This window comes from Stegodyphus dumicola, chromosome 2 (genome assembly GCF_044657685.1).
Source record: "Stegodyphus dumicola isolate Sdum_Otavi_A_Nest chromosome 2, ASM4465768v1".
Taxonomy (NCBI): Eukaryota; Metazoa; Arthropoda; class Arachnida; order Araneae; family Eresidae; genus Stegodyphus; species Stegodyphus dumicola.
Window position 1 is genome coordinate 220,083,788 of NC_140769.1, and position 12,011 is coordinate 220,095,798.

The 12,011-nt window shown below is 33.5% G+C and overlaps 1 protein-coding gene across 5 annotated transcripts in view; it reads left to right on the forward strand.

Moving 5' to 3' along the window:
- Nucleotides 1-12,011, forward strand: part of Reps (RALBP1 associated Eps domain containing) — a 116,755-nt gene that overhangs the window by 82,251 nt on the left and 22,493 nt on the right. For all 5 annotated transcript variants that reach the window (XM_085811789.1, XM_085811791.1, XM_085811790.1 and 2 more), the window contains 3 exons: nt 3,938-4,051; nt 4,506-4,551; nt 9,597-9,643. In XM_085811789.1, the coding sequence (XP_085667915.1) occupies nt 3,938-4,051; nt 4,506-4,551; nt 9,597-9,643 (207 nt within the window). The remainder of the gene's footprint in view (nt 1-3,937; nt 4,052-4,505; nt 4,552-9,596; nt 9,644-12,011) is intronic.

A 12,011-nucleotide genomic window follows, 5' to 3' on the forward strand; every position in this document is an offset into this window, starting at 1 on the left:
TGTACTACCAGTAAGTTAAAATTGTCTGATGTAAACTTTGTATTGTAAGGTTGGATATCTGCTAACAATATAACCTTGAAATAATAGCAATTTTATATAGGTATCATATATGGTTTTCATGCGAAAATGTTGCGTTTTGAACCGAATGATCGTTATTTGAGGGAATTTTTTTATTTACTTCTTTAATTTGAAGAAATCTGCAGCTGAAATGCATCAGTTACTTGTAGAAGCATATGGTGAGGCTGCTTTAACTGGAAGAAGTTGTCGTGAGTGGTTTCAGAAGTTTTAAAACAGTGAATTTGATGAAGAAGACAAAGAACAGAGCAGAAGGATGAAAGTGCATGAAGACGTGGAATTAGAAGAATTATTGGAGGAAGATTCATACCGAATGTAACTTATACTTAGGAGGACACACATTAGGAGTGACACAACAGGCAATTTCACTTTGTTTATAATCATTGGCATTGGCTCAAAAGCAAGGAAATTTGTGTTCCATATGCCTGAAGCCAAGAAACATTGAATGCCGGTTTTTTACACATGAAATTCTGCTTGCTAGATATAAATGTATAAACAAAAGGGGTTTTTTGCATTGTATAGTCACTGGTGATGAAAAATAGATCCGCTAAGAAGATGAAATCGTAGGAGCGACCTGGCCATGTTTTAATATCGACAGCCAAGCTAAATGTTCATGAAAATATATATATATATATATCATGTTATGTATATGGTGGGATCAGCTTGGTCTTATGTATTATGAGTTACCATTGCTGTGGCTCTCTACCAAACGCAGTTGATGGGATCGAGCCAAGCACTCAAAGAAAAATGCACTTACTACTACTCCAGACATGACAATTATTCGCCTGCATGATAAGGCTCATTCACATGCTGTGCTGCTGGTCAAAAACTACTCGGAAACACTCAAATGAGAAGTTTACCTCCTCCCACTGTATTCACTAGACATTGCTCCTTCTGATTATTACATATTTACATTAATGACACATTACCTCTCTGAGCAGCACTTCACATCATAAAGAAACCAAAAATTGGGTTGATTTGTGGATAGCCTTTAAAGATGAAGCATTCTTACGGCACTATAACCTAATTTCTTGCTTTTGCTAAAACACCAAAATACCTGGCTCGAAAAAGCCTACATTCATCAAAAATTGTCAGCTTTCGAACTTAGTCCCAAAGTAGCAATGTAGATGCTAAGATAATCCAAACTAATTAAAAATAGGACAAAGTGCTAAACTGATAAGGAAAGAAACATTGGATTTGTAGGTAAAAGAGACTTCAATGCTATTATGCTGGTTAATAGATTACATACAATCATGGTATCACAATTAAAGGCAAGTATCAATCAATAGGGCAGCATAACAAATTATAAAAAAATTTAATCCTACTTAACCCTTTCGCAACGGCGCACCTTTGTTTAAGATGCTCATGCAGGACGAAAGGGAATCGAAGGCAGTCACTGTACAGGACGCAGGTTTTGCATCGCTAAGCCTAATTTTCAAAAAAAAAAATCGGGGGAAAAAATGTTTCACTTTTAGCATTGTAATTTTTGGCATCATTTTAGATTATTACTTGAGCTCTTATATATGTTAAAATTAGGACTTAATAACGTTTTTTCCTTTATTTTACTTGAAAATATACTTAAAAAATTGCGTATCTTGGAAAATAATTTTCGGAAGCGCTATTTGAATTATTCCAAAGTTTTAATTGATAAAATCCATCATTAAAGTTTAAAAGTAATAAAACAACACAGTAAAGACTATTTACAGTAAGAAGTAACAAAATTTAAAATGAAGACTGAATGTGGTAAATCTCGAAGCACGGAGAAGTATCACTTTCTAACTCTTTAGAAAACGAATTATCACTCTCACCTGCACATTAGTAAATGGTTTATTAACCATACAAGGGTATTCTTCATCTGATAAATAGCGCCTTCCCGCCATAATAGACTGGAGGTAATGCTTTCCGAAATAAAAAGAGAAGAAACGAAAATATATGTGAAGGCAATGCAAAACGTAACAAAACTCCACATATTAACTCTAAAAGATTATACATAGTTGAGGGGAAAAATAGAATAAGAAAAGGAATTGGATATAAATCAGACACACAAATGTTTATATTAGCATGCGGCAATTTAAAGAGCTCATCTCTGTTTTGAATATGTGAGTTGATTTTCATAATCTATGCCCATACCATATCTGAATGTATATTCTTATCCTGTCTGAATTCTACCGAAGATATTGGTCATGGCAACCATTAATTTTTCTTCAAATCTGAGCGAATTTTGAAGAAAGTCTGCATTTGGCAGTCTATTTTATCATACACCTTTTTCACAAATAAATTCTTCAACAGTTCATCCTTATCTGTTTTCATAAGAGGCATCCTTGAAGAATTACAGGCCCTATCCAAATTGTCCAAGTTGTAATCAGAAATACATTCATAGTCCAAATCACTAACCACGTCCATAATAATGCATTTAAAAATCCGTGTAATCCAAGAGCACGAGTTCTCCCTCGGTAGAAAGCAAGAAGTCGTGACAGGGACCAGCACCTACACATAAGACTATAAGAATTATAATAAAAAGCACATTAGAAGCTTACCTTCGCTGAAATTCCACCAGACAGTTGGTGCGGTATCCGTATGCTGCCAGAAAGACGGGGGAAAAGTAGTGGCTAGTGATAGATTATACTTTGAATAAAACATAATGCACCATTCTTTTACAGTAAGTGCTCAATTTATGATAAAAAAAAGAAAAGACAAAGACTTATCTATAGTCCTATTGTGTTTTTCCAAATAGATATTGTCAGAATCCTTAAGAAGAGATATGAACTCTCGTGAAGTTTCTAGTGTTTGAAATATTTTATTATTATTATTTGAATGACAGCTGCTTAATTCAGTGAATTAACTTGGGTCAGTAGCAGTATCATAGCTAGGGAAGAGCAAAGGGAATTTCTCTCCCTTCATTGCATTTTGGAATACAGGAGGGGGCATAAAATCTTCAGTTTTCCCAGACACTGAAAACCCTAGCTATGCCTCCTGTCAGCAGTTGAGCAGATAGCATCTTGACAAATGGTAATTCCATCAAAATAAGTTGATTTGAAAGGAGCATAACTATGTGGTAGGAAGGAATTCCATGATCCCAAAGTTATAGTGAGGTGGGCTATTCATAAATCTGTTGTCTAGAGTCCATATTTTTTTAAGAGATGTTACATAGTTCCTGTGAGCAGGAATGATAAGTTTCTGTTTAAAGAAATGCTTCCACAAAAGCTATCTCTTCCAATGAATTTGTGAATAATCTTCCCATGATAATGTATTGTCTAATTTTTAATAACTTGCCATTCTTTTATTTAGAGTTTGTTTCAAAAAAAGCACAAAGGTTGAAAAATATGGTATTTCCTTATCATTATGGCCATATTCTAATGCCAGTAATGACCCTTTTCTTAATGGACTACACCAAACCGAAAATTCTACTTGGAGCTCTTTGGGAATGTTGCCAAATGGTTGGTTGTCCTAACCTATAATCTGCTTATCTAAAGAAAAAATTCGAGTAGAATTGCCCCATCGGTACAGTCCATTGATTTAAAAAAAAAAAAAAAGAGAGAGAGAGAGTTCTTAACCATTGAAATTATGGTATCAAGAACTATTTTTGTCAATAAGGATCTAGTTGAGAATCAGATACAAAGCGTCAGCTAATTGTTTTATGAATCTTTATCATCAAATTTCATAATGTGATTTTTTTTTTAAATTTTACCTACATTAAAATATGAATTTTTGCTCTCAAAAATTTTTTAGTTACTTTTGATCTGCTGTATAGTCAGTTTATCATTTAATCCATTGAATATGGTAGCACAGTTTAGAAAACAAAATATTAATGCATATATATTTATTTGAAAGCTTTTATGAATTCAGTGTATGTATATTTCAGGCTACACCACAGAAGAATGCTTTCCACCCTGATGAACATCCTGTAAGTGATAGTGCAGATTTCGCAGATTTTACAGAATTTGATGATGCAGATAGTGCAAATTTGCATTTGAAGGTAAATGGAATTCAGTGCAGTATAGCATTTATTTATTATATTGTTTTGAATTAATGTGAAGTATTTTAAAAGGTAACTAAATTTCTTTCACTAGAGAAGCCGTTAAGGAACAAATTGTTTTCTCTTTTTAGTTTTTTCTTGTCAAATAAGAGTAACTTCTTTAGAATTTCCTCTGTATTTATTTTGCGATATCAAAACTTTTTCAAAATCAAAAGTAGTTTCACAGTGATGTAACAAACAGTATTTTGTCGCACTTTTTCATGCTCCAAATATATCATGAAATTTACTCTGTGGAACGTTGATACACTTTTTTTTTGTGGTTGCCATTGTTTGTTTTTATTTTTTTAAATTGTATCTTGGAAAATACCTGTGAGTTTAATTTATTAATTTTACTGTAATTATATTATTTTTATTGCTTCATTTGCAATAATGTTTTCTGTCTTATTTTTTACAGTCTGGAGCTTTTGAGATATATAAGAAACCTCCATTAGGGCAAGATGGTATGTAATATATTATGATATGAATAGATTTATGTGTAATTGTGCACATGAATGTTTTTCTGAAGGATGTTTTTAACAAAGAATCAAAGTACAAATCTTAGTGTGCCTTCTATTTCATTATCATAGTATTTAAATTTGTTTGCAGTCTTGCAGATAAGTATTTCTTGTAATATGAAACTTATGTAATATAATTTAATAATTACAAGCAATTTAAAATAATTAAAGGTTTACTGAAAATTATTAAAATTTAGTGGAATTTGCATCCAGAGGTATAGTTTTATATTTTCAAAACATCTATTCACATATTTTATAAATGCTTTTATTTATCATATGAAAAACCGTCTTCTTGATAACAGCATACCTCTGTATACTTGTATAATGTACAAAAATGTTAAATATTAGTTTATTGTTATCACCAGAGCAAAATCTGTTTTCATTACAACTATGCTTCTCTTTAGAAATTAAAAAGAAAATAATCAAATTTTTTTACTTATCTCTTGGCTATAGTCTTTTTTTTTTTTTTTTTTTTTTTTTTTTTTTTTTAACGTCTTGTCTTTGATTTTAAGTAATAACAGCATTTGATCTTTTAATCATACTAAAATTAAAATAAAGTCTGCAAATAACTGTGTTTATATTAACATGCAAATTGAAATCTGACATTGTGTGCCCATGGTACGATTTAATAGTCTTGGTATACTATCAAGTTCTGTCGAGAATAATTTCTTTTTGTGTCTGAATTAAAAGCCACTTTTGTCATCAAGCTTCTTCTGCCTGCCATTCTGTCTGCTATCTCATATTTCTGGTTTCAGTAACTGTATCAAAATTTTTAACTGTAAAATTTGATTTAACTTATATTTAGAAAATCTGTTAAAGATGTAGGAATCGAAATAATACCAATTCCTAATTAAGTGGTAAACAATAAATTTTTTATAGAATTTTTTTTTTTTTTTTTTTTTTTTTTTTTTTTTTTATGTTGTGACCAAGAATATTTGCTATATATTTTGAAGCGATTAAAAGACAACATTTGCTAAGTATTTTGAATGGATATCTTTTATATAATCTCTATCAAATCATATTGTTTCTTTCAGCATATCATGATATCCCTATGAATATTTTACAGTTCAGAAACTTTCTCATTCATTTTGTAAAGAGGTCTTCTGAAAACTGATTCATACCCCTTATAAACCCTCATTCACTGTATCCTGACCCCCCTCCCTTTAAAAAGAAAAAAAAAATGAAATCTGCTATTTTTAGAGTAGAGACGAGAGTTTGTTTTAAATCAGTCTGTTGGAAATATTGGAATGATACATTGTTACACAGTGTGATCCAAACATTCATAAACATTCCTGTTACAGTTAATTTTCAATGTGTGGTAATGCTGTTATAGAGAAGAGGGTTACATTATCCCTGATCATTTTAAAATATTGTAGTGTGCATACAGGTTCGTAATAGACTGAATGCACAAATTCGATAATAGGTTAATAAAAATCCCAGGATCTAAATCTTTGACCGGCAGCTTTCTGTGCAGGGTCTTCAAGACAAGACATCGATGTTTCCAGCTGAGGATCCCTTCTGATGATGGATAGTTATGTTCTCAGAGGCTGAATGCAGATTTTTAAAGTCCAAGGAAAAATTGTATTTCCCGGGGAAAGTCCAATCTGAGTATGCAAGATTCTGTAATATCTGCGACATATGCCATTTGATTGTAGGTGACACTTCCAAACTTGATGTTTATTTTAACTTCCCATCTCTTTTGATTTGATCAGTATCACAGGATGGCATGCAAATGAGTTCATCTTTAAACTGTTGAACGAAATATTTCCAAATTGATAGTAACATTCGCACCTTTATTGATAAGCATATTGCAAGGAACTCCATTGATATATCCCATGATGAAGAATCCATTATTGCTGCTACTCACTGCAGAAATCAGAAGCACTTTAAAATTAGGCTTCTCATTATCCTTCAGACTCCACTGTGCAATATGGCCGTTAATTTGTTTCCTCCGCTGTTGCTGGGTAATGGTATTATTTTCTGTGCCCTAGGATGCTCTGCAGTTCCTTCGTACGTGGCCCTCAGCACCACAGTTTCCTCACTTTAGGTTTCTTGTAACTCACATTCTGTCTCGAGGCACTGACTTGTCTGTTTTATTTTCCATGCCCTGGGTTGTTCTGCAGTTCCTTCCTACTTGGCCTTCAGCACCACATTTCCAACACTTTTGAGTCCGTTTCTTCTCACTCCTATTCCATATCAAAGCATTCACTTGTCTAGTTAAATTATCTAGATAGCAGTCACTTGATCCACCGTGGCTCCTGGACTTGACCAGCTCTGATTGAGTGGCGGTCTCTACAAGTTGGTTGCTGGACTGCCTCAAATTTTATGGCTTACACCAGAGTGCTTGTTAAATCGTTGACATCTGCCATTCATAGAGCTTCTGCATTTCAGGATCCTGGATGCCATGCTGTGGATGAAGTACTGCAGGGACAAGTTTTCCCTCGTGTCTGTTGGGTATTCGAAAAAGGCGAGATGAGACAACCTTTTAACATTCGTGAACTTCTGTGGACGGGATTTGTATTGAAGCCTGCTATAAACCTTTAAACACTTGTTCCCAAAGTTCAGCTCCAATGTGCTGGATAGAGCTTCGAAATCTAGCCTTTGGCTTTCACAAAGAGACTGAAGGATATCCACTGCATCTGCTTTGTGAGAAGTGGCGAGATGACAAGCCTTAGCTTGAGAATCCCATTCTTTCGCCTTCGCCACTATAGAAAATTGTGTCTTATATGCTTGCCAAAAAACCTTCCCATCATATGTGGATAGCTTCAGAGACGGACAAAAATTTAAAACCATCCATATTGCTCCCTGCCATTGGTAACAATTTCGTCGGGATATCAACTTCTTTGGCGAACACAGAAACCCTGTCATTTATTTGTTGTTGGACATCAGAAACTCTTTCTTCAGTGTATTTTCAACAACATCTTTACTTCCTTCCATAGCCTCAAATTTGCTTTCTATTTTCATTTCCTTTTGACCTGCTTTCATCTATTTTTTAACCAATTCTTGACTCGTTTTCATCTCTTCATTTTACGCTGCAAAGGCTGCCAGCAGCTGTCTTAATTGCTCCTCCATCGCTCTTGTCATTAGCATTTAACCCCACTCTTGACATCACAAATTGTTGCATGCATACAAGTTCGTAATAGATTGAATGCACAAGTTGGATAATACGTTAATAAAAATGAATTTTTTTTAACAGGAGAATTATTTGAGGACTCTGGAATTCTCCCCAGAAATATTCAGACACATGTTCATGGTATCACATAATATAATCAGTAGTTACACTTCAAACTACTAAGAACATTAAATACAACTCAATTTAAAGCACATCCAAAGAGAAAGCTGACTTGGATATCTCAGTTCAGGCTGAACTAAACAATTCACTTCAGTAGTAACTAAACAACTGAGAGGAGATGCTCTTTGCTCTGCTTTAAATAGTTTTCAACCATCTACAAGATATTTCTAGTACTTTCTGCTTCTCGAAATTACTGGAGAGCAATACGAGGAAGGAATTACGGTTACAACTAACACAGTGGTCAATAACATTTATTCAATTTCAATCCCATTTACTCAGGGTTAAATGCATGTGCCCCTGTATTCTTATTTTTCTGCTATAGCTTTCTCTTAAAATTTGTCTTGCACTACATTACTCAGAAAAATACAACAATTTTAATAATAATTCTACTAAAATTACCTATCTAAATACAAAATTTGTAACAATATATGCATTTTTAGTTAGTTTTTTTCTTCTGTGTAACAATAGATTTACAACTTGAAATTCTGTATTGTAGTAAATATTCCATGTGGCAGCTCTTATTTTTTGGGTATTGTCTGAAGAAAAGCTACAATATTATGAACCGCCTGAGATTCATATATTTATTTTTTTTGCAGAAATATGACTAAAATACCATTTCTGTAGAGTTGTTGATATAGGAATGCCATAGCCCAAAACTGTAGGGTGTCAAGTCTGGAGAATTGGAAGGTTGTTTACACTGGAAGTTACAGCTTATCACCCAATTATCTTCACAAGTTGAGAAATTTATTTCGGTGAAAAGCATTATGGTTGATGTTGCATTTTCCATCAAGTGTTCCAAGATCCTAAATTTGATTCCGTGCTAGAGATAATCCTGTTTCAAAACAGTATAGTGTAATTTTGACTTATGACAGTTTCATAACTACAGTCATGTAAAAAAAGTGAATCATCATTACATTTTTACTTTTCGTGGATACAGTGGAATTTCTACTATCATATTTTGCCACTGTATGTGCTTACAGAGCAAGGTAATGTAGACTTCATCACCCAAAGCATGTAACAGCCATTAATTACTTCCATCAATTCAATTTTCTGAAAACTCATCATGAAATTTTTTTCTGCTGTGGAAAACCAGGAGCAGTACCACTTTTTTTTTTTTTTTTTTTTTTTTTTTTTTACTTTTTCATTCTGATGGCTATCATAGAATGTTCAATATTGCAATTGCAGTGGTTGCTAGATGTTTGTTTTGCAGTTTATGGATGATAACTCCAAAACTAAAGTTGTTCCAACTTTCTTAATCATTATCTTCATTTTTACCCCACAGCTCATCCACATGACAGAAGGGTCTTTAAAACTATGGTTGATGATTCCAAATTAAAATAATATTTCATTAAAAGTTTTTTATTAGTAACCATGTCAGAAACTGTGTTAATTCTTGATGTCCTCAAAATTTCTTTTTATAGAACTTCCTTTTGAACAGGTAGATCTAAAACATCTTTATTATTATTTTAAGACTTCCAAAAAAATGTTTTTTTTTTTTTTTCTTATTGCTGTAATATTTATTGAAAATTTCTTTAAATAATAATTTTTTAAATGTTACTGACTTTAAACTTCCCCTCCCCCAAGGGAAGCTCAAAGGTTTATTTCTTTTAAATTTCTAATAAATGTTTGTTGTCTAAATCACTTTTATAACTCTTCATTTGTTAGGTTTTCTTTGTATAAATATAAATATTAATTTTAGGTCTTCGTGTGAATCCTGCAGATAGTGGAAATTTTCTCTTAGAACAGGTAATTTATATCATTTTCAATACCTACTTTCATTTTGTTCTATGTGTTTATGAAACCCGAAAGTGATATATTGAGTATTTAAGTTAAAATAGATAACTGATATATGAATACATTGGCAACATATGTATTAATTCATTACTAAGAAATATTTGTAATCAACTTTATTTTTTGTAATTGTTCAATTAGTTCTGTTTAGAAAAAAAAAAAAAAAGTAAAGCTGCATTTCTCCCAGAAGTAGAGGTCATAATTTCTTATCTTACTTAAGCTACAAGAGCTCACATTACTAACAGGAATGCTGTTAGTAATGTTTTTCCTTAAATAAAATCTGAATTTTTTCTAAATGATTTTTTTAATGTTACTGTTTATAATAAAATAAACTGTTGTAACATTCATTGTGTTTGCCTAAAGAGGGTGCTGCTGTTATTCATAAAACACTAAAAATAACTTATTTCCACTTTTAAATAAACTAAGTTTTGTATGATTTTATTTCAGAAATGGGGCAACACATGATTATTTTTATAACTCTGTTCTAAAGGTATAATATTATGTTGTATTTGCAGTTTGTACATTGGAGCAAGTAAAATATTTATGAAATTTATTGTGTTGAGATTGATTTCCAGCCCCTTCGACAAAGAGGTGAACATAAACATATTGTTGCGTTCGTACAGGGTTTGTGTGAATTTGGAGTGAATAACAACGACACTTGATGAAGTATCGAAGCACACTTTATTTACCAATATTAATCAGGACAGCTCCAAAGCACTTTTACAATTGTTGAAGATCTACAATAAACACGCTGGAACAATCAGCGACACAGCTTTCACACTGTCAGTCCTTCCCGGAGCTCAACATGCTCTCTCGGCGATGCATTAACCACGATACACTACGAGACTCTTTCGGTGCACTCGGCACTCGCTGCCAGGCTCTCAACTTGATTGACTCGCTAGATGAGACATCAACTCGATACTAACTATTTCGCACTCTATGCGAGGCACACACACTGACTGCAGACCAGCATGGTTTATATAGTGTTCGAGAACATTCTGGGCTAAATTGGTAAGAATTCGTTCCAGAAGGTTCTCGGTCCGTCCATGTCATATCGCCAATTTTGTTGTCAAAAGTGGCCACCCTGCCTTCCCTTGCCATTTTATGGCAACCCTAAAACTGCTTTGCGGGGAAGCTATCTCACTGCGCCTGTTCATTTCGTAACACTGCCCCCTTTCAAGGACTGCACATCCCAGGCAGTACAGTCCTTGGTCAGAAGCCAAATTCGATACAATCAAAACGTTTTAAAACATACAGATAACATAACTAAAGAAACAAATATTTACACTATGTTCAAGTTATAACAATTTTAAATTATACAAATTAAAGTTCTGAATGTATTTCAGTCTCAGTCTTTTCATTTTTTATACACGGGTCAAATACTTTGCCACTGCAGTCCTCAGATGCATTTCTGTTTTTCATGTCACAGTCTGAACATTCAATCCTTTCAGACTTTTCATCCATTGGGAGATTTAAAACAATTCTTTCACCACTATGTGGTTTATTTGAATCACGTTTACAATTCACCTCAGTATTTTTAGCAGATGGCACATGCTTATTTTCCTTCGTTTCCTGGGAACCAGCTTAAAATTCTGCATCAGAGTCATGAACGGAACCCAATGCTTCACAAACATAAGTATCGAGGTTTAGAATCAAGTCCTTATCTGCACAATCAGCACTATTAGACGCGCACATAGTTTGTGATGTGCGTGAATTTTCTTGCAATACTGGAGCACACTGCTTCAGCTGTACATCAGCTTCTTCAATCTCAGTATTACATGAACTTTCAGATGGTTCAACACTTGCTGACTTCGTTTTCATAACTTCACCATCAGTTTCGAAGAACTTAACAGTCGCATTTTAACTTTCTTTCACGTCCACTTCAGGCACTTGAGAATCAGAAGCTTCTTTCCTGTCTTTTATTTCTTCGTGGTTTTGTTCTTTTTCGTTAATCCCGTTAATGCTTCATCTATCATTTCTAGATCTTTCTCAGGCAGTTTGTTAGTTACTTCCTTCATTTCTTCATCCTTTGATTCTTCAGAAGCCACTTCTCTCACTTCCACATCATCTTTTATGGCTCCAGTTTCTTCTGTAAGCTCCACTTTCACCTGTCGTAGTTGTTCTCGCACCTTTTCTTGGCCGACATTTATTTCTTCTTGTCCAGCTTTCATATCAGCTGTCATCTCTTCATATCCAGCTTTTATCTCAGCATATCCGTCCTTTATCTCAGCACATCTGGCTTTCAACTCCTCCTGTCCGGCTATGATCTCGGCTAAGAAGTCCATTAAAGTCTTTGTTTCTTCCGTCATGGCTTTCCTTTGCA